Below are 22,784 nucleotides of genomic sequence, written 5' to 3'. Positions count from 1 at the left end.
TTACTAAACTTATAATTACTCATTTATATCACAATTATTCCATTAATGCCCTCCTGGCACACTAATCAAGGCCCTTAAGCCTTATTAGCGATTTTGGGTCGTTACACGTCCACATCCTGAAGATTAGGATTTGGTTATTACTCATCGGGCCCTTGTTTAATGTTGGCCAAAGCATTGACCTCGAAGCTCATCTTCCGAGCTCATATGAATTGCCTTCGGAAGCCCTACGGCAAGGGGGCTTCCACAATGTGGGGAGTGCAAGGCTTCACTTCTTTGTCTTCCGAGTCTTAGTCGTGGCCTTGCCACCTGGGCATTCTTAGCATGATCTTCTTCAGACTCTCTAACTTCACACCGAGTGGATCGCGGTCTCGGTTGATGCTCTGCGTTGGGTTACCTCTTTTTCGGGCGTTGGGGTTATTCCGTAGGTTTGATAGACCTTTCTTGGTGGGTTCACACCCATTGGCCTTATTACATCTTCGGGCATAAAGGTTGTCCCGCAGGTTAGCTTGACCCCAGAACGCGTCGTTATCCTAGGGACGAGCCATCTCGGTCTATCCGTCGGACTCAATATCCTCAATACCGAGATACTGATGCCAAGTTCTCGGTTTTGTGAGACGTTCCCTGGGCAGACCTCCGGGCCGTTGTTCCAATGGGGTTGGTGAGGTCCCGAGGGGACACCACCTCCAGGCTTCGCGCGATCCGTATGGGTACGTCGAGGCGGAACGCCACGAGCTCCATGGGCGCTAACAGCCTGGCGGTGTCCTCGGGCCCTTGGGCCATTACCTTTACCAGCCTGCTTGAGAACCTGGTGGCCCTCGGTGTCTTGACGAGCCCTCTTCTGCTTTGGAGCCAGATTATCGTCAACTTTTCCTTTGCCACGATCCTGTGGCGGCACTGGGGTTCCAACTCCAACTGGATGCTTGGTGGGCACTCCATCTGGCGGATCTCGCGCCTCTTTAGCCAGGTGCTCGGGTTGTACACCAGCTGTATTGACAGGTGACACTCCAACAGAGTGCGCAGGTGGCATGCCAGTTGGGTGCCCAACTGGTAGATTGTCCACTCGTAGCCCTTGGGCTACAAGAGTGGCCTTCATGGCCAGCACCATCTCCTATAGGGCGGTGATGTTACCCTCTTGGGCATCAATCTTTTGTTTCTGGGTGGCCACCTGTTCACAAAGCACCACCACCTCTGGTGTTTCCTCTGCGTCCATGGGTTGAGGGTATTCTTCCTCATAATACTCCTAGTCGCCACTGTCATCTTCACCGTTGTGCTCGGCATCTTCGTCATAATCTTCCACCATTTCAGGCATGTCCTTAGGTGGTTTTCGACTGGATTCCCCTCCTTCAACTCCGGTAGGAGGGACTATATCGTCTGTGACATTTCTTCGAGTGGTTACCATGGTTGTCAATGTTTTGAATGCTTTCTTCAAGCTATCAATGAAAGCACTAAAATATTGATTGCCTTTTTTGCCATCAACCTAAATATGAGAGATTAAAGGAATTAACAACAAGAACACAAGAGCCCTAGTCCATGAGTCTCTGGTATTAACGGGATTGGAAGCTTGCAAGGGCAATCTCCAATGGAGTTTCTCAGACAGTGTTTATATTTCTCTGAGTACAAGGCTCTCTTTCTATAAAAATTATGAACCCCTTACAATGAGATCCCCAACCCTATTTATAGAGATTGGGGTCATTAATTGCTACTCATCTACAATTAATATACATTGGGCTAATTAATACACATTCTCCCCGTTATTGGGGGTATTAATGTCACTTTAATGCATTGGGCTCCATTAACTAGAGACTACGGCCCAGGCGATAAATGCGGGGCCCACTGGAGAAAGTTACCTACTTTATGGGGAACATGCCCCTTGCACTGTCAAGGCATGCCGCACATATTTCCTTGTTAGGCGGCATAGTGAGAATGTGAATTGTTGAGTCGTACAATTGACAACACTGTGGACGGATAGCCAAAAAGGTTGTCAGGTGATCCTTTGACTCTGTAAACCTGCATTGGTTGACACCTGGCTAGCCTTCTTGGTCCCGAGGACAAGGTCCTTGGCCTAGAAGACAACGGTTTGTAAGGACATCGAGGACTACTAACTAGTTCTCGGGGCATGGCCTCGGAGAGACGTCTGTGACCTACCTATATCCAAAGGACATGGCCTCTCCTCAAGATATCCACCCTCCAAGGACTGACCTTTAGGGCGTGGCCTCACTTGAAGAGGTATGCGTCCTCCCCACATGCTCTACTCGGATTGCCATATGTCCTTTGGTGAAAACACGGACAACAAACATATTAAACGAAAAATTAAAATAAAACATTATATATAGTTTTTTTTTAAATATATGATAATCTTTTAGATCACAAACTATCATATTCAAGATACAAAACATCCATGGTATTATTTAAAGCACACCTCAATAATTGAAGAAAAAACTTGTTTATTCTTGATAAAAGAGAAATGTTATTCTACTTTCTTATGTAGTTTTACAATCATATTCTTTGTACAAGTGATATTTACAAATTTATATTTGTTGTTATTTATTATGAATATATATAAGTTAAATTAAGTAACATGTTTTCTTTTTAAATATAAATCATATTTTATATAAAAATTAGGATAATGTAGTAAAAATTATTATAATAATATTTTATAACATTTAAATTTATAATAATATAATTAATAAATATCTAGTCTTGTATTGAATATTATTGTAATAATGATAATTACACTTTGAATTTATATTAATATAATTACTAAATATTACGGAAATTTTATAAAAATTAGGATTATATATGTATTATATAATGAAATTCTATAACAATTGAATTTATATTAATATAATTATAAAATATCTAGTCTTGTATTATATATTATTATAATAATATTTGAATTTATATAAATATAATTATAAAATATTTAGTCTTGTATTAGATATTATAATAATAATATTTTATAATATTTGAATTTGTATTTTTATGACTACTAAATATTTATTCTACCTTAATTTTTTATTGATTTTAAAGATATATTTTATTAAATATTTTTAATATTTCATTAAATTAACAAAAAAAATCGTTACAGCCAAGAAAAATCATTAAATACACATCTTTTATATAGAAGAGATATATATATATATATATATATATATAGTAGCCTATAGTTCATTATAATTAGTCATAAATAACTATAATTCATTAAATATTTTTAAATTTATTATAAAAATATATTTTTTCTTGAGTTTAGTCTTTTTCCTAGAGGACTTTGTCAACTCAACTCATTTTTTCCCCTTCCAGGAAATGTTTAGATTGGGACGAGTGGATACAAGGGTGAATGAGGATTTGGAGTTAGGTATTTTCCTATATTAGTCCATCTTAGTTTTCTTTCATATTTTATTTAAAGTTGGATTGTATGACCTCTTGCTTTGGGAATTATTGTTTGGTTTTTAAACTTGAACTATGTTGTTAAGTGTGGACACTACAAAAAATAATATTTTTCCCGACGCAAATGGGCGCTAGCAAAAACCCACTAAACACGCTGATATATCTGGTAAGTCTTTGCTGGTGCCAAAAGGCGCCAGTAAAATGTAGTCGATATGTCTCATTTAGTGATACGATTATGGGGATGCCGACAAAGGGTGACACTAACGAGGTTTTTTAGCGCCGAGAAAAGTTAGGTTATTGGTATAAGGAGGGTTTGTGTCCGTCCAAACAAGCTGTCTATGCCGATGATGTCAACAATGATGGTAGTCTTTCTAGGAAAAACATTTAGAGCACGCAGCGGAGTAGGCGTGGTGGGCCCATTGTGTACAAAAATAAAAAAATTCATTATTCATATAAACAGTTTATATGAACAAGAAAACATCCCGACAGAACACATTAACATATATATTAATATACAATATATTTAACTATATCATATAAATATATAAGTATTCAAGAACACAAGAAATTACATCTTGAAGCCTATCAAGTGTCATTGAATCTTTTAGTATATTTATCGATCTTCTTATCCAACGCTTTGAGTACTCAAACCAAGATGTTCCAGAGTGTTCTCTACAACTCAAGATGTGTGTGGGCACATAGAGAACATGGGTTTGCAATTTTAGGAATCACAAGTATTTCTCAACACATGAGAACTTGGATTATGGCCTGAGAATGGGCTAGAAAAGAAGAAGAAGAAGAAATAATTTTTGTCTGACAAAAATTCTTAGAATTATTCTGAATTGTATTTGTATTGTATATTTTTCTTCTCTTTATTCCATATCATATATATAGAGATTATTCTATTACCTTATTATTCCAAATAATAATATCATAATGATGATATGGAATTGATTTAGGTAAATATCTAACTTACCAAATTTGAAAATTTTATTTCAAATTATTAATTAAATAAATAAATAAAATAAAAACAACACTGATACAATATCAGTATATTGATACACGCATGGCACAGTCATTGGAGTGTGCCATGCGTGTACTGTTATATCCTTTTTCATGGATATTGTATTTTTTTCTTTTTATTTATTTATTTAACTAAAATTAATCTTCCACAAAATAAGGTATTTATCTTTTTAAGGAAAAGATGACAACCATATTTCAAAATTCAAATTAATGATCATCATTATCATCATCTTCTAAAATTCAATAAATCAAAAATTATTTTTTGACTTACCAATTTTATTTTCTCCCACCCAAATAAAATAATTAATTTCAAAATTTTATTTATTTATATATATATATATATATATAATTGTGAATTTTGAAAATTACATATTTAAATTAATAAATATATTTTTTAAAATTAATTATTCAATCTTCAATTATCATATAATATAATTGCATACTTGACCCGAAAAATAAAACTCTTCTCAAATTATCAAATTACAGTTTTACCCTTGTATCAACTCTTACATTGATATGATGTTGATAGAGCCACTATAAGGACCTATGAACCTATAATATCAAACTCCAATAAATAAGAGATTATTAATCAAAACTCTTTGATTAAATAATCATTTTTATTAATCTCATGATTACTCCACTATAAATATGATATTGAACTCTTGATAATTATAGACATATATTTACTGAGTACTTTATAAAAGAATAAAGCGTCCATTGATATAATCATTACATACAACGTTAATCCTCTATTAATGAATCATAATTAAAAGATAATGAAATTATTATTTTACCATTTTAGCTATATCTTGTTTTTAGAGTACTATTGACTTTACTAGTGAAGGTTGTGTCACAACAAATTTGTGACGTGAGCTCATAACATTTTCAGTTCAAAAAAGTCAACCTAATAGGAACCATTTTATTCAATCTATATCTTTTTTGGCATCTTCATACATAAGTCCAATAAGATAAGGTATTATAATTAAGCTCTGGTTGTGAAATATTTTTCTTCACTGTAAGAAACATGACTTTATATTTGGGAAGTAATTATGCTAATATATATATATATTGCTGACTAAGCATGCAATAAGGCAAAACTAGCGTGGTCATATTAGGATGAAAGCAACTCACAAAAAGCATATGAAGAAAATATTACACCAAATATATCTCAGCACAACATCTATAACTATTATCCAAAAAGAAGTGGTTGTCCTTATTATATATAATTCCTTTATTCTTTCTTTAACTTAAGCATTTTATCTTATTACTCCTTTATTAGAAAAAAAATCTCTTAACTTCTACAATAAGAATCTGTGAAAAATTATTTGTTTTCACTGTAGCTTATGCTTATGTGGGTGGGTGGGTTGGTGTTTAAAAAAATACCAATTTTTTAGTGATTAGAAAAATAAATTAAATGAGCAATTACCTGTACCATGCTTACAATGAGTAAAAATCAAATAAGATGTAGAAGGAGCACAAAAAAGAGTAAGATAAGATGAAGAAGAGTTAAAAATACCTGGTTAGAGTTAAAATGATAATGAGTTTTTATGTTCTCTGCTTGGCTCTACATGTAAAGAAAGAAGTTCAAACCATATACTATGTAAGGATATATATATATATATGCTAGCAGAGTGACACATAAATTTGCTTGAGTATATAGCTGCTTCATTGCTTCAGTATATATATATATATATATATATACTAGCACACATAGTGACACATAGAGTTTACACATTTTCAAAGACAATTTTAGAGACACAATAAAAGTTGCACTATATCCTTACGGAGTTGTTTTGGGTTGCCGACCGAGAAAACTGTTGCTACAATAATTGTGCTACCTAATCAGGTTTTTAATACATATGCCCTAAATACACTTGATGAAAATTATATCTTGCAGGTAGAGCCTCAAAAATGACATATCAGGGCCAATAAAAGAAACTTTTATTGTTTTACAAATAATTTGTTTAAGAAAAAATGACCCAAAAGACCAAGGCCTTAATAATTTGTTAAAATTCAACACCTTAGATATGCTATGATGTCTTGTTTGATATCTGGTTTTTCAATTCAATCATATCATGTATTCAACCTATTAGTTTGATATAAAGTATGCATCCCTACAAAACAAAAATATAGAATAATAAGCACGAAAATGGTTAACACTACTAAAATCTAAATACAAACCACAATACAAAGTAACAAACATTAAAAGAACACTATTAAAATTAAGAGGATTTTATTCAACAACAAAGAATGATACTTTGAAGAACCAAAAGGTAAAAACTTGTGCCTTCTTTTAACTTAGAAAGATACTCTCGGCATAAGTAGCAATGTAGGATACCCACTCCCATGGATATATATTGGCCTAGATTCTATCACTCCTATCATAAAATGATAGAGTTTGTAAATATGTCTCACGTTTCCTATTGATATATATAATTATAGAGGACAAGTAAATCTAGAGCAGTTTGTTAGGAGGGGAGAGGCTCACGAACATAGAGTAGGCCTGGGAAAGAAAAGCCATTTGGTTTTGTCAAGAGAAGGAGAAGCCCTCTGGTTTTGTCGAATGCCCTTTGATTTTGTTGAGGAGAAGAACACATAGAAAGAGAAAGAAGAAAAGAAATTGATGTTAGGGTTTTTGGAAAAAATTTTACAAAAGAGAAGAAGCTCAAATTACATAGTTTGGTTTGGTGTGGGTTTTTCAAAATGAAAAACCAAACTATTAAAATTAAAAAACTTTGGTGCCGTTTGGTTTGGTTCAGTTTTAACCATATAACAAAATTATTAAAATTTTAAAAAATTATTATTATAAAATAATTAACTAAATAATTGTATTTAAATAATAATAATAATTTTAGCTTTACTTTTAACACCATAAAAGTCTAGAAGAAGCTTATTGTCTTTGTTGTTGTAAGTGTAAATATTTTGAATTATTTTATAGAAATAGGAAAAAGAAATGTTTACTTTATAAACAATATGAGACTTTACATTTCTTTTATTTTAGTTTTGGAAAATACTACTAAAAACATATTCTAAGAAATTGAATTGTGTTGGTTTAGATGGTTTGGTAGACTTTATATTAACTTAAGTGTAGGAGTTTAAATCTTTGTACACTCATTTCTAAAACTAATTTGTTAGAAAAAATCACAGTCCAATCTGGTTTAATTGGTTTTAAAAAATTAGAAATCGTAACCATACCATTAAAATCGAACGGTCCGGTTAAATCGAACCATCGGAAACAATTTCAACGGTTATAATTTTTTGCAGTTTGGTGCGGTGCAGTTAAGTTCCAAACCGCGGTTTGTGGTTTATATCAACACCCCTAAGGGGTTGTACGGACATAAATTTTAAAGAACTTCGAATGTAAGTAATTGGCTTTTTCTTTGACGTATCGTTTTCATTCCCATAGATATAATAGTACTATGTCATATTATACACATTTTCTTTGAGAAAAAGCTATACTAAAACGATAAAGTATCTAATGCAAATGCTCTCTTTCTTTGAGTGCTTGTACTATATTCAAATTCCTTTTTTTACACTTGATTACTTTAACAGACCCATATTTTTTGTTCACTGTTTTCACTAAGCTTTGGAGCCAAGAAGCCTATTTTCTTTCCCTTACTTTAAAATGGGTTATGGTGGAAAATGTTTGTTATAGAATGCATGTGCTAAGTTCTTCGATGCAGTGAAAAGGAGCTGTGGAAAAAGGTGAGCAGATAATGATGATGATGATGGAAGGTGGGGAAACTTCAGATAGGAGAAAGAAAGACTCTACTGATCAGTTCACTCAGACTGTGTTTTCTTGGACTCTTGAAGACATTTCCAATGAAAATCTTTACAAAGATAAGGTTGTTAGTCTCTATATATAACTTTGTTCATCTATCTTCATATTTTTCTTGGCATTTTGCCAAGTGGGTTTTGTTTTGTTTTTATTATATTTTATATATTTTGGCCTTTTCCTCTGCTTAATAAAATAATAGAAAACTGTACGGAGGTTTTCATTTTGAATATTTTTGTAATTTTAAAGTTATGGAATTGTAATTTGTGTATTCTTTTCCCAAACATAAACTATATCACTGAAAAGATTATATGTTGATGTTGATATATCTGTAGATAATGATTACATAGTTCTTGCCTAAAATAGTTGAGCATAAAATTATTAAATAGGGGAAAGCCAACTTCAGTAATTCTATTATAGCAACGATAAAGAAGTTTCCATCACTAGCCAAATATTGTTGAATGTTCTTCCATTTGGGATTTACTTTTGAAATTATGTATTTTAATGTTACTATGTGATTTAAAATAAAGAACTTAATTAAATGGAATACTGATTAGGATGTTTAGACAGATTCCAGTTTTGTTAACACTATTTATGCAAATGTTTAAACAGAAATACGAAAACAAGTAAAAATTAACACACGAGAATTTTTACGTGGTTCAGAAATTCTTTCGGATAAACTACATCCATGGAACCACGCCCAGAAAATAAATCAATTAGTAAATAAATAATGTGTACAAAAGTATTGGCTTAAACAATGTAAGACTCCCTCTTAAGCTATTGTCGCAATCTTGTTGTACCATTTTCTACAAATCTGATTTTGATGAAACGTTGATTCTCTTGAACTCCCTTCAAAAAATAGTGAGTGCTCACTTCATCCTGAAGTGAGACATGAAGTGAGACTTAGATAGAATCATCTCCCGAAAATCCTTATGAACACGTTCACAATAATCTCTACCTGTTTACAAGGAACTAGATAGATATCCACAAGTATACTCACTCTCACAAAGATAAAGGTGAACAAACTTAATCTCTACAAAGAAAATACTCTTCAAAATAACACAATGTTTACAATTTTCCAAATAGAATAGATGATATTTCCAAAGGCCTTGGCAATGTATTTATACGAAAAGAAACCGTCCAATGGTAGTTTCTTTGAGATCTTTGTAATCAATTTGCAAATTTCTTTCATTTAGGAAATCTGTCAGCCAGATGAATTCTTTGTCGACAGAAAAAGAAACTCATGAGTCAGCAATGACATCAAACTTATCTGGCAAATGGATATTCCTTTTAATCATGTTCATTTTCGAAAACTTTTTTATTCATGAATGAACATAATCTTTGAAAATATCACAAGATAATTTAAGTATAATATTTTACCAATAAAGATTAATTGTGATAAATAAAATAAAAAATTGTATTAGCACTAAATGAGATTTTCCCACTAAAATCCAGCTGAATTATGTGATAATTAATTAAGAATATGTTGTTAAAATACTTTATCTAAAATAAAGTTTCAATAACGGTTTTTACAACTTTTTTTTAAACATGGAGGTGGTCATGTGATATGGGGTCGTCATGTTTTACATTTGATGGAAGCAAATCATTTCTTAGGTTTATATCAAGGGAATGATACTAAAGGTTTATTGGTTTCCGTATTGAATTGAAGTTTTTTTTTTTTTTTGGTATGCATTTCAAAATTTCCTATTCGGATTTTGTTTCAATGTGCTTTTTTGGTGCTTCCAAATCTCACGTACTATGGTGAGACGCCATTGTGTTTATGGCAACTGAGTGCTGACTATAAAACTCTTAAACACAAGATAACTGAGTTTTAACCATTCATTTTGTATCAAAGTTGCAAGCTTAATTACTTAACAAGACCTTCGTTTTTTCCAGGTGGAAAAGATTCCTGAATCATTTCAATCTGTTGAGCATTATTTGGGATCTTTTGTCTATCCTTTATTGGAAGAAACTCGAGTACAATTATATTCAAGTATGGACGTACTGTATAGATTACCTTTTGCCGAGGTAGTTGCTTTTGATGAAACCAAGTCAAAAGGAGAAAAAGTTTATCAAGTTAGAGTTGATTGCTGGAGGAACAGATTCAATGATAGGAGCAAGGAGCCTTACAAAACTTTGCCCGGAGACATCTTGATTTTAGTCAATGCTAAACCAGAAACTTTTTCTGACTTAGAGAGGACAGGCAGATCATGGTCCTTTTTATCAGTCTCTAGTATCACTGAGGATGAGAAAGGGGATGATAGTAGCTCTACTTATTTCAAAGTCAAGTCATCAACGGAGTTTGAACTGGAAAAGCAGATGCAGACATCATTGTTCGTTGTTTTCTTGGCGAATTTAACTACTAACAAAAGAGTTTGGAAAGCATTGCATATGTCAAGAAACCTGAAGATGCTTGATTATGTTCTGTGTAATCGTTCTGGGGTAAGCTTTTAAAATATTAATTTTGCAGATTTTGTTCAGTTAATATCGTTCATGCGGAAGAGATTATTATAATTATGAAATGTTGATTTATGATAGAAGTTTAGGTGTTAAACTTCATCTGTTTCATTTTATTTTATTTATACCTGTGTATATATGTTTACATATTTTAAAATAGGTTATGGAAAATTTTGATACCTGCTCTGAGGAGAATTGCTGCATATCTGATGAGAAGTTGGTGAAGAGTCTATCTTCCAATATGAATGAGTCTCAGACTGGTGCAGTTCTTGCCTGTCTTCACATGATGCACTGCAAGAACAGAGGTGCTTTTGAGCTTATTTGGGGTCCGCCTGGGACAGGGAAGACAAAAACTAATGCTACCCTTCTTGTCTCCCTCATGAAGATGAACTATAGAACCCTTGTTTGTGCACCAACAAATGTTGCAATAACTGAAGTGGCTTCTCGAGTCCTGAAGATAGTTACAGAATCTGAATCCCTAATATGTTCATTAGGAGATATTCTTCTGTTTGGCAACAAGGAGAGGCTCAAAGTTGGGTCAGATATTCAAGAGATATTTTTGGAATATCGAGTTCGAAGGCTTGCAGAGTGTTTTGGACCGCTTGGTTGGAACCATTCCTTTACTTCCATGATAAACTTTCTTGAAAATTGTGTTTCTCAGTACCACGTTTTCCTGGAAAATAAATTGATAAAAGAACAACAAGAACAGAGCTGTGAAAGTAAAACTATAGAGGAAGGAAGCGCAGAGAAGTTCAAATCATTTCTTGATTATGTGAGGCAAATATTTGGCTCCATTGTGGAGCAGTTGAGAAAATGCATCTGGAACCTCTGTACACATTTACCTCAAAGTTACATTTTGGATCAAAATTTTCAAAACATGACAGCCCTTAGTGGGTTACTTGATCGTTTTGGAACACTTTTGTTTAGAGATAGTATGATTTCTGGAGAACTAGAAGAGATATTTTCTTGTGCTGAAGGAATTGATTATTCATCTGATTCATTTGAGAATAATTCTTACCTGCTGTCAGTGAGAAGTGAGTGCCTTTCTATCTTGAGAACCCTTCATGGTTCCCTTAAACAACTTAAATTTCCAAATTTTAGATCTGAAGAAGCAATAACAGAGTTCTGTTTTCAAAGAGCTTCGTTGATATTTTCCACTGCATCGAGTTCTTTTAAGCTGCACCATATGAAAATTGAGCCATTGGCCGTTTTGGTCATTGATGAAGCTGCACAACTGAAAGAGTGTGAGTCAACTATACCTCTTCAACTTCCAGGTATAAAGCATGCAGTTCTTTTTGGTGATGAATGGCAGTTACCAGCTACTGTTAGAAGTGAAGTAAGCATAAGCTTTCGAATGGTTACTCTGTTTTTTTTAATAATTATTCTTTTATCTTGTCTATAATATATCTTTTATTATCTTCCTTTAACAGATTTCTGAGAAAGCTAGTTTTGGAAGAAGTTTATTTCAGAGGTTGAGCAACCAGAACCATTCAAGGCATCTCCTAAATATTCAGTACAGAATGCACCCATCAATCAGTTCTTTCCCAAATTCAAAATTTTATCATAACCAGATTGTGGATGCGCCTAGAGTTAAAAGGAAAAGCTATGAAAAGCGTTATCTTCCAGGATCGATGTTTGGTACTTATTCTTTTCTAAATGTTATTGGTGGAAGAGAGGAGAAAGATGATGACGGGCACAGTCGCAAAAATATGGTTGAGGTTGCTCTTGTCATCAAAATACTGCAAAATCTCTACAAAGGTATTGATTTTTGTACACATATATGTTTGACACTTCTGCAAAAATGTCATTGATGATTATGATGATGATGGTGATAGTAACATATTAATGGATTTTCATTTTTTTTTCCTTCTCAAGTGTTAGCTTATCTCAATCTTTATTATTTAACTCACAAAAGTAATTTCAGTTTTTTTTTTTATTATTATTTGTACTAGTGCCAATTTGCAGGGAAGTTGTATATCATTGTCCATCTATTATAAATTTTCTTTTCATGTCATCAAATAAGTTGGTAGATTGAGAAAACAAAATTCTTAATATTTAAAGCATAAAAATTGTTGACAACTCGCTTTTTTTTTAAATAAATAAATAATAATAAGAGCATAAATTTTTAGTTGTATGATTGTGCTTTCATCACATTTGGTTCTTACACAGCATGGCGTGAGAAACGAGTTAAACTTAGTATCGGTGTGGTGTCTCCCTACTCTGCCCAAGTAGTTGCAATTCAAGAAAAGGTTGGGAAGAAGTATGAAACAATTGATGGCTTTCAAGTGAAGGTGAAAACAATTGACGGGTTCCAAGGCGGAGAGGAAGACATCATAGTAATGTCAACTGTAAGATCTAGTATAGGCCAGTCGTTGGATTTCATATCCAAACCTCAGAGAATGAATGTTGCTCTCACTAGAGCTAGGTATGGCACTAAATGTTTATTTTTGCCAAGTATGTTCTTGCATGATTTTTATCAAATGTGAATAATATCTGCTTGTTTCATTGTTTTCTCCAGGCATTGCTTGTGGATACTAGGTAATGAAAGAACCCTTGCTAATAGTCAATCTATTTGGGAGGCGTTACTGGTTGATGCAAAAAATCGTCAGTGTTTCTATAATGCTGACGACGATGAGGATTTAGCCAAGGCCATATTAGAGATCAAGAAAGAGCTTGATCAATTCGATGATCTTCTCAACGCTAATAGTATGCTTTTCAAAAATTCGAAGTGGAAGGTATGTTTTTTGTGCCTAGTTGCTCTTTACTAATGTCATACATAAATCTACATAAGCATATTTTGATGATTATAATTGGTGGATCTGATATTTACATTCTAATATATTTTTTCCTCCCTTGCCACTCCAAATTTTAGGTACTTTTCAGTGATAACTTTTTGAAGTCATTTAAAAAATTGACATCAATCCGGAGAAAGAAGTCAATTTTAAACCTTCTTCTTAAGCTATCCAGTGGGTGGAGGCCCAAGAGACAACTTGTGGAATCAGGAAGTAATAGTTCTATGGATATAATGAGATTTAAGGTTGAAGGCCTGATCGTTATTGGTACTGTGGACATCACAAAGGATCTAAATTACAAGCAAGTACTGAAGATATGGGATGTTTTGCCTCCAGATGATGTACCGAAACTGATAAAACGCCTTGACAACATTTTTGGCAAGTACACCGATGATTTTGTAAAACTCTGCAACGAAAAGTCTTTTGATGGGTAGGTATTTTTGTATTTGAATAACTCTAAGCTCACATTGCTAATTTAATGTTTCTTATACTGCTATCATACTTGGCTCTTGATATGTTGTTATTCTGTTTCTAGCAACTTGGAAATACCAAAGAATTGGCCACCCTCTTTGGATTTTGTTCGGCTTAAGGATCTCTCCAACAACGAATCTGAGAGTGAATTAATTGGTTCCTCTTCAGATGGAAGAAGTTATGTGGAAAATTCGAAGGTCAGCGAGAGTTTGTTGCTGATGAAATTCTACTCCTTGTCTCATGGTGTAGTAAACCACCTGCTATCTGATCGTGATGGTAGGGAAATTGATCTTCCATATGAAGTAACGGATGAACAAATGGAGACCATCCTTTTTAACAAAAGTAGCTTTATACTTGGACGGTCGGGAACTGGAAAAACCACAGTTTTGACAATGAAACTATTTCAAAGAGAACAGTTGCACCATTTTGCTATGGATGAGTTCCATGGAGTCGAGACTGATATTGTTGGACATGTTGGTGAAAATAGTATGGGACCCAATACACTGGTAGAGAAAGGCAATAAGGTCTTACGTCAGCTATTTGTTACAGTTAGTCCTAAGCTATGTAATGCCGTTAAGCAACATGTTTCTGACTTGAAATGGTATGTAAATGTTCCTCACCATGGTTGTTATAAGTTGATTCTGTGCTAAGTTAAGATTACAAATACTTAATATAAAGAGTTACTCTGATTTCATGATGTTTTTGTTACATGGACAGGTTTGCTTGTAATGGCAGCAATCTAGATGAAAGTAGTTCAATTGATATTGATGATATAGATGATGAAGAAGCACAGTTCAAGAACATTCCGGACTCTTTTGATGACATTCCTCCGAAGTACTACCCTTTGGTCATAACATTCCACAAGTTCTTAATGATGCTAGATGGAACATTGAGTAAATCATTTTTTGAAAGATTCCTTAATGTGGATGATCTGATTTCTGTTCAAGGTGGAATTTCAAGATCGGTGTTGCTTCAGACATTCATAAGGAACAAGGAAGTCAACTACGAGAAGTTTAGTGCTTTATATTGGCCTCATTTTAATTCCAAGTTAACAGGGAAGCTTGATCCTTCTCGAGTCTTCATTGAAATAATTTCTCATATCAAAGGTGGCCTACAATCTATAAAATCAAGTGATAGTAAGCTAAGTCGTGAGAATTATCTTAAAATGTCAGAGGGACGTTCCTCCAATTTAAGTCAAGAAAAGAGAGAGATAATATACAATATATTTCAGATCTATGAAAAAATGAAAATGGAAAATGGTGAATTTGATCTTGCCGATTTTGTTAATGATCTTCATTCTCGACTCAAGTATGAAAGATACAGGGCTGATGAAATGGATTTTGTTTATATTGATGAGGTGCAAGATCTTACAATGAGTCAAATCACTTTGTTTAAGCACATATGTGGCAATGTTGAAGAGGGATTTGTTTTTTCCGGTGACACTGCACAAACAATTGCAAGGGGAGTCGATTTTAGGTTCCAAGAGATACGCCATCTATTCTACAAGAAGTTTGTATTTGAACCCAAAAGTGAACAAGGAGAGAGAAATGAGAAAGGATTGATCTCCGATGTTTTCCATTTGTCTCAAAACTTTCGTACCCATGCTGGTATTCTGAAGTTGTCGCAAAGCATAATCGAACTTATTTATCATTTCTTTCCACAGTCCATTGATCTTTTAAAACCAGAAACCAGTTTGATATATGGGGAATCTCCATTGCTGCTTCAATGTGGGGATGATGAAAATGCAATCATAAAGATTTTTGGCAACAGTGGAAAGACAAGTGGAAATACTGTTGGCTTTGGCGCAGAGCAGGTTATTTTAGTGAGAGATGACAATGCTCGAAAGGAAATCTCCGGCTATGTTGGGAAGCAAGCTCTTCTACTTACAGTGCTGGAGTGCAAGGGACTTGAGTTTCAGGTAACTTTGTATAGTTCATTTACTTTCTAAAATTGTTCAACATGCACAGTAATTATTCCAACATAATGTTAATTCTTGTCCTTCTGTAGGATGTCTTACTGTACAATTTTTTTGGTTCCTCCCCTCTAAATAATCAGTGGAGGGTCATTTATGAATACATGAAAGAGCAAGATTTGTTTGACACCACCATACCAAACTTCCCAAAATTTTCCGAGTCCAAACATAATATTATATGCTCTGAACTCAAGCAATTATATGTTGCTGTCACACGCACAAGGCAAAGGTTGTGGATTTGTGAAAGCTCGGAAGTTGCTGAACCTGTCTTTGACTATTGGAGGAAGAAGGGTCTTGTGCAATCTAAACAGCTTGATGATTTGCTTGCGCAGGCCATGCAAGTCGCAAGCAGCCCTGAAGAGTGGAGATCGAGGGGCATTAAGGTTTTGCTTATTATTAAACAATGAATACTAATATTTATGCTTGAAAATTTGTATTTCTATCAGTCTCTTTCCCCCTAGATAAACTTTGGTTGCATCTCTAATCCCCTTTTTTTCTATCTCGACAGCTCTTTCATGAACACAACTATAAAATGGCCACAATGTGTTTTGAAAGAGCTTGTGATACATATTGGGAGAGATTGTCTAAAGCTGCTGGACTCAAGGCTATGGCTGATCGAATGCGCATTTCAAATCCTGAAGAAGCTAAATCCATCCTTAGGGAAGCTGCTGAGATTTTTGAAGCTATTGGCAAAGCTGATTCTGCTGCCAGATGTTTTTCTGATCTGGGAGAGTATGAAAGAGCAGGTATAAATAAAACTTCAAATTAATAGATTACAATTTTGCCATTTTATTAGTTTCTTCTTATTTGATTTTCTTTGTGCAGGTCTTATTTATTTGGAAAAGTGTGGTGAATCTAAGCTTCAAAAAGCTGGGGAATGCTTTTCTCTGGCAGGGTGCCATGAGATTGCTGCTAATGTTTATGCTCGAGGGAATTTCTTCTCAGAATGTCTTACTGCTTGTTCAAAAGGAAAATTGTTTGAGATGGGTTTGTACTACCTTAAATGTTGGAAACAACATACAACAAATGAGTGCAGTACTGCAGAGAGAAGGGATGAAATAGACAAAATTGAGCAGATGTTTTCGGAGAAATGTGCTTTTCATTATTTTGAAATCAAAGATATGAGGTCCATGATGGAATTTGTTAAAAAATTTAATTCCATGGATTCAATTCGGAACTTCTTGAATTCACTATGCTGCTTGGATGAACTTTTGTTGTTGGAAGAAGAAAAGGAGAATTTCATGGAAGCTGCAAATATTGCCAAGCAAATAGGTGATACATTACGCAGGGTGGATCTGCTGGGAAGAGCTGGAAAATTTAAAGAATCAGCTATTCTTCTTCTTTTTTATGTGCTTGCCAACTCCCTCTGGTCACCAGGTAACAAGGGCTGGCCCTTAAAGCAGTTCAAAGAGGGTGATCTCTTAACAAAAGCCAAAACATTTGCCAGGAATGATACAGACAGCTTTCATGAGATTGTTTGTACTGAGGCTGATATCATTGCAGATAATAAGAGTGACCTGATAACAATTATGAATCAGATGATTTCTTCTCAGAGGCACAAGAGTGTTAGCGGCGAGATTCTATCTGCTAGAAAAATTCTGGACGTGCACCTTTCCTTAATACCTACCAAGTACTATTGGGAAGACGAAATGGTGGCTGATGTAAGGAAGCATTCAGAAGACATGATTTCTAAAAACCAGGTATCAATGGAGTCACTGGTTCACTTTTGGAATTTTTGGAAGGACAAGATTGTTGGTGTTTTTGAATGTCTTAGATGTCTTAAGACCGAAGAAGTTAATGAGTTCAGAGATTATGGGGAGTTCTGTATGAATTTTTTAGGTGTTTGGAGGGAGTACAATAATTCGAATCCAATATTTTTTTTCCTATACCCTGAGGCAGATTGGGCAAAGAATGTGGCTAAAAGATCAAATAGAGGAAAGTTGGTATCTATTGATTTGCACCAGTTTGTTTCTGCTGCTCGGGGATATTGGTGTTCGGAGATGCTTTCTGTTGGACTCACGGTTTTGGACAAACTCGCAGCTCTTTATAACTTTCCAATCCAGAATTGTGATGTACTTTTCTTCAAAAGCAGGGCTCTTACTCTGATCTATGAGATTGCAACATTTCTTTTGGATGCAGAAATTCTGAAGCTGGGGCGTCATGAGTATGAGAATCTGGTGAAGCACATTAGATTTTCTATTGAGAACATAGTTGGTTACATATTCCCGGACTGGCGGAAACCATTGAGTAAAAACATGATTTTACTTCGAGGAACAGACACTACTAAGAGTATGTTGAATCAAGTCATAGCTGAATTTGTAAGTCTAAGTAATAACCTCTCTCATGGACAAATTGGAAGAATTGCCATGATTATTCTTGGGTCTGGGAAGGTCAATAAAGAACTGTGTGAGAAGGTTATATTAAAATTGAATCGTGATGAAATGTGGAAACAATGGAAGGTATTCTTTAAAAATCTACGCAAGGTTAGGGGATCAGATTTTCCAGAAGACTTTGTGTCTCCCGACAATGGAGGAAAATCAAGACAAGATGGACCTACTAAAGCATCTGAGACAGGAGTGTGGGAGATGTATCCTGTTTGTAGTTTCAAAGAAGCTATAGAAAGTACCTACATCACCAATTGGAGGACAGTTAACGACTACATATCTCCTAGTAGTTTCTTGTATCTTGTCGAGTACCTTCTGATATGGTTGTCTTCCTCAAATGGTTATTTTTTATCCACCAAATCTATGTTTGTTGAATGTCTTATGTACCCTGAAAAGTTCACCAGCCTCTCTCAAACGACCTCTTATAAAGTCAATCCAGAACCCATACTTGCATTCTTATGCCAAGTAGTTCAAGAATTTCTCAACAACAAGATGGATACAATTCACTGGATAAGTAAATCCACCACAGCAGCAGTGATGGAGCACTACTCTGTGCTTGTTACAAGACTTGTGGTGCTGACATGTTTGCTTTGTGTCAACTTTGGCTTGAGTGTTGATTTACTCATCAATGAGCTGAAGAAGATCTACATAACCGAACAACTACCACGCTTGTTTTGTGTTGCCCTCAACAAAGTAAGGAGAAACAACAGTCCAGATTTCAATGTAAATTTGATTGCTGAAGCTCTTAAGGAGATCAACAATCCTTTGGTGATTGTGCATTTAGGGAGATGTTGTCCGTTCAAGTCGTGTCCAGATGCCGTGTATGTAAGTATGAGTTCCAACCCCTCCAATGATGAAATATTAAGAGTATTGTTTCCGGACAAGGTTGAAGCTTCAGTGAGCTCAGTTGGAGTTGGAGCTTCTGCTATTGCTGCTGTGGTAGCTACTTCTGAGGATGACTTACCATCGTCCAAGGCTTCTAGGGAAGAGGTGTCGTCATCGTCCAAGGCTTCTAAGGACGAAGCAGAAGCACCATCACCGACAGCTGCTGAAGTACCAAGTAGCAGTCAAAATCCAGAAAGCAAAAACAAGGGAAGTAACAAGTACAGAAAAAACAAAAATAGCAAATCAAGAGGAAAGAAGAAATAGGCTAAGTATCTAATGCAATGGTAGTTGCTAATTCTTATGATGAAACTCCAACGAATTATTATGTACTACATACATTATGAATATGAATATTGTTGTTATTATCTAAGGAAATTGATATAATTTGGTATAAGTATATTTTATAAATATGTATGTATTATTTTTATCAATATTTACTAATCGAGTTACTGTGTTTGTGACTTGAGTCCGTAGTTATTTGGACACATTTAGCACTCAACGTAATTCGCAGCCATATTAAATAAATAATTTGTACTTGTTATTTTAGTAATTCACCAGAAGATCTAAATAAATACTAAAAACCTGATCATTTTGCTACGCACAACAAAAAATGACTCACATACCCAAAATGTCCTCTAGGTAAGACTCGTATTAATTTTAACTAATCACTAAATAAAACACTGCACCATCATATAATCACGGGTAGCAATATTAAAAAAAATACATATTATTAAAAAATTTCACCTATTTCATTATTTTCATCTCACCTTTTTGGAAAATAAATAAAAGAAAAATCAGAAAATTAAAAGAAAAACTTAATCACGTTTCATCTTCTTCACGTGTCCTTATTTTATGCATTTTCGCTTTGTATTTTAATCAAAGAAAAAAAAATACAAAGACAGATATAACTTGAGAATGATACCAAAAATTGGGAAGAGCCTCAATCTAGCTATACCCTATTACCCAGTTCTAACTCTGACTCTTCACTCTTTGCACTCTTTGCAGCTTTTCCAATATATCCCATAACCTTTTCCACTTTACCAAAAAGAAACTCGTACACACATTTTTCAATTTAGTGATATGTAGTTATGTATACAATATGTCTTTAAAAGATAATTAAATTTTGGATTCATGCACTAAAAATCTAAAATCTAATATATAATATATGGTGTTACTGTTTTTGTTTGATTATTAATTAATATACAGTGAAAGGTGATCAACTCATTAAGATGTGTTTTTGGAGATGGTAGGTTCGGATAATGTACTTAAATTTAGGGGTTGGAATTTAAAGCTCTTGAGCTATATGAGATAATGACAAGTGATTAGTAAACACAACTTAAATAAGATGCGGAGGTGACTTTAAGTTGTTTACACATATGATGAATTTGTGGGAGCTACTTTGGGGGTTGTCTCAAGACATTAACAAAAAGTGTAATATATAAAAATCAACAAAGAAGATTTTACATGGTTAGGATACCCTTAGTCCACGGGTCACATCTAGGGAGAGAACTGGTTAGTAAATAATTATAAGTACAAAAATATTGGCTTAATCAAGATAAGACTCCTTCTTAAATCTATACCGTAATTTTGTTGTACTATCTTTACAAATCCAATTGTGAAAAACTCTAACACACTTGAAATTCCTCCAATTGTTAGAGAATGATCTATTCCTCCCGAAGTAAGTCTTTTTTAAAAAGAACTTCTCCCAAAGTTCTTTTGCGTTTCTGTATCAAGATTCCGCCTGAATAACACAACAAATAATATGCAAGAAGATAATTCCAAAACACACTTGCAAATACAAAAGATTAATGAATCTCAAAATTAATCTTTTACAAAGTCTCTTTATTTCATAAGCATGCAAAAATCAATACAATAACAATGTTAGCACTTAACGGACTTGGTAGTTATGAAAGTAACGAAAATATAACGTTCGATATTTTTGTCGTAAAAAAAAGATGGGTTTATACATTTTTGGAACCTGTGTTTTGTCTCATTACCTGTTTGAACCCTGTGTTTTGACAAATTACTTTTTGGATCCTATGTTTTGTAAAATGGTTAAAATAGAACCCTAAACTCAATTTTGATGAAGAAAAAATTGAATATAACAACACAGTTTTTAAGCAGAATGATTTCATTTTTGTTCTGAATTGTTAGTTTGGTAAATTATTTGTGATTTTAGTTGAGAAAATATTGTTTAGAGTTCTATTTTAACCATTTTACAAAATATAGAGTCCAAAAAGTAATTTGTCAAAACATAGGGTCCAAACAGGTAATGTGACAAAACGCGGGGCCAAAAAAGTATAAACCCAACAAAAATTAAGTATATAAGTTTATAAAATAAAAAACATTAAATACTTATGCCACAAATACCTCAAATATATATATATATATATATTTTTTCTATTCATAAAAAGATATAATTTTAAAAAGCAAAGAAAAAATATGCATAGATTTTTATAGTATGAGTGGAATTTTTTTTGGATTTTTTTTTTTTATACATTTATTAAATAAATATTCATTTATACGGTAATAAAAAAAATTAACTCAAAACTACAAAAAAAAAAAAAAAAAACTAAGGTTTTCCATTCAAATATATGGTCTCTTTTACTCACCCAGCAACTACTAACGTCTCCCCTTCTCACCCAGCAAACTCCATTGCATGCGGTAATGTGAAGTCCAATTTTCAACCAGAATTTCATCCCACCAAATCCAAATCACGATATACATTATTAAAATCTGACTACATCACATTCATGCCAGTTACCTCTTGATCTTCTTCTTTCTTTTGAACCCATCAATGAACTGGAAAGTTAGAGAAGCTTGCCGTGTGAATCGGATACACCCAACATTATATATTGATAGAAAAGAGAACTATTGGTTGTTGAATTATAATTATCTTATGGAACTTATTAGGAAGCTTTTAGGGAAAAACTTAATTCAAGGAAGACCTTAATATTACTAAAAGTTGCAAATAAAAAAAATTATATCTAAGTTTTATTGCCACGTGTAATCACTTCTTCTCATATCAATGACTCTTTATTCGTATAGATATATGATTATTTTATGTTTGTGTTTGGATATAGGGTCATGCTAATGAGTTAGAAATTAGCTCTTATGTGCTATGTTTTATGATTACAGAGATCTATCAAACAATAATCTAGAAGGAAGCATTTTTTACTGGGTTAACAATCAACAAAATTTAATATAGTCAATTCAAATAACAAGTGATTTTTTTCTCATGTTCTTTAAAATAGTTTCACACATTAATTGTTTCTCTTGGTTATAGCTAAGAAATATTGCTTGATTTGATTGAATCTGAAAAGGTTGAGGTGAATGTTTAGGTTGTTGTAGTATTATTCATAAAACAGTTTGATTGCTTTATAATTTAATTTGGTTGAAAAATTAGATTGATTTACTTGATTGAGTTTCAAAGTCTTGGTTGCATAAACTAAGCAATTTATTCCTTAAGTTGCTTAAGGTTGCAGTGATTCTCAGCTGGTCACGAACCAAAAATATTAGGTTTGACAATTACATTAGTAAGGTTGGTTTTTTCAAGAGCAAATATGATCCATGTGTTTACTTTGATAAGAATATCTATATGTTATAATATGTTGATGATATCCTTATTATTGGGAAAT

The 22,784-nt window shown here is 33.6% G+C and overlaps 1 protein-coding gene across 2 annotated transcripts; it reads left to right on the top strand.

Annotated features, from left to right (window-relative positions):
- The first annotated feature begins 7,914 nt into the window (after positions 1-7,914).
- On the top strand, positions 7,915-19,554 carry LOC133824169 (uncharacterized). Of its 2 annotated transcripts, XM_062257043.1 has the most exons (13): positions 7,915-8,255; positions 10,082-10,627; positions 10,803-11,978; positions 12,073-12,400; positions 12,812-13,067; positions 13,161-13,377; positions 13,515-13,864; positions 13,970-14,506; positions 14,623-15,823; positions 15,913-16,260; positions 16,386-16,623; positions 16,703-19,236; positions 19,270-19,554. In XM_062257043.1, exons 1-13 carry the CDS (start codon positions 8,127-8,129, stop codon positions 19,408-19,410), a joined length of 8,001 nt encoding a protein of 2,666 aa, XP_062113027.1. In that variant the 5' UTR covers positions 7,915-8,126; the 3' UTR covers positions 19,411-19,554. The 2 variants fall into 2 exon arrangements, with proteins under 2 accessions (XP_062113027.1, XP_062113026.1); XM_062257042.1 differs by having other exon boundaries at positions 16,703-19,554.
- Positions 19,555-22,784: the final 3,230 nt, after the last annotated feature.

The sequence above is a fragment of the Humulus lupulus genome, chromosome 3, assembly GCF_963169125.1.
Source record: "Humulus lupulus chromosome 3, drHumLupu1.1, whole genome shotgun sequence".
NCBI classification, from domain to species: domain Eukaryota; kingdom Viridiplantae; phylum Streptophyta; class Magnoliopsida; order Rosales; family Cannabaceae; genus Humulus; species Humulus lupulus.
Note: the sequence above shows the minus strand (reverse complement) of the source record. Positions and strands in the feature narration are given on the sequence as shown.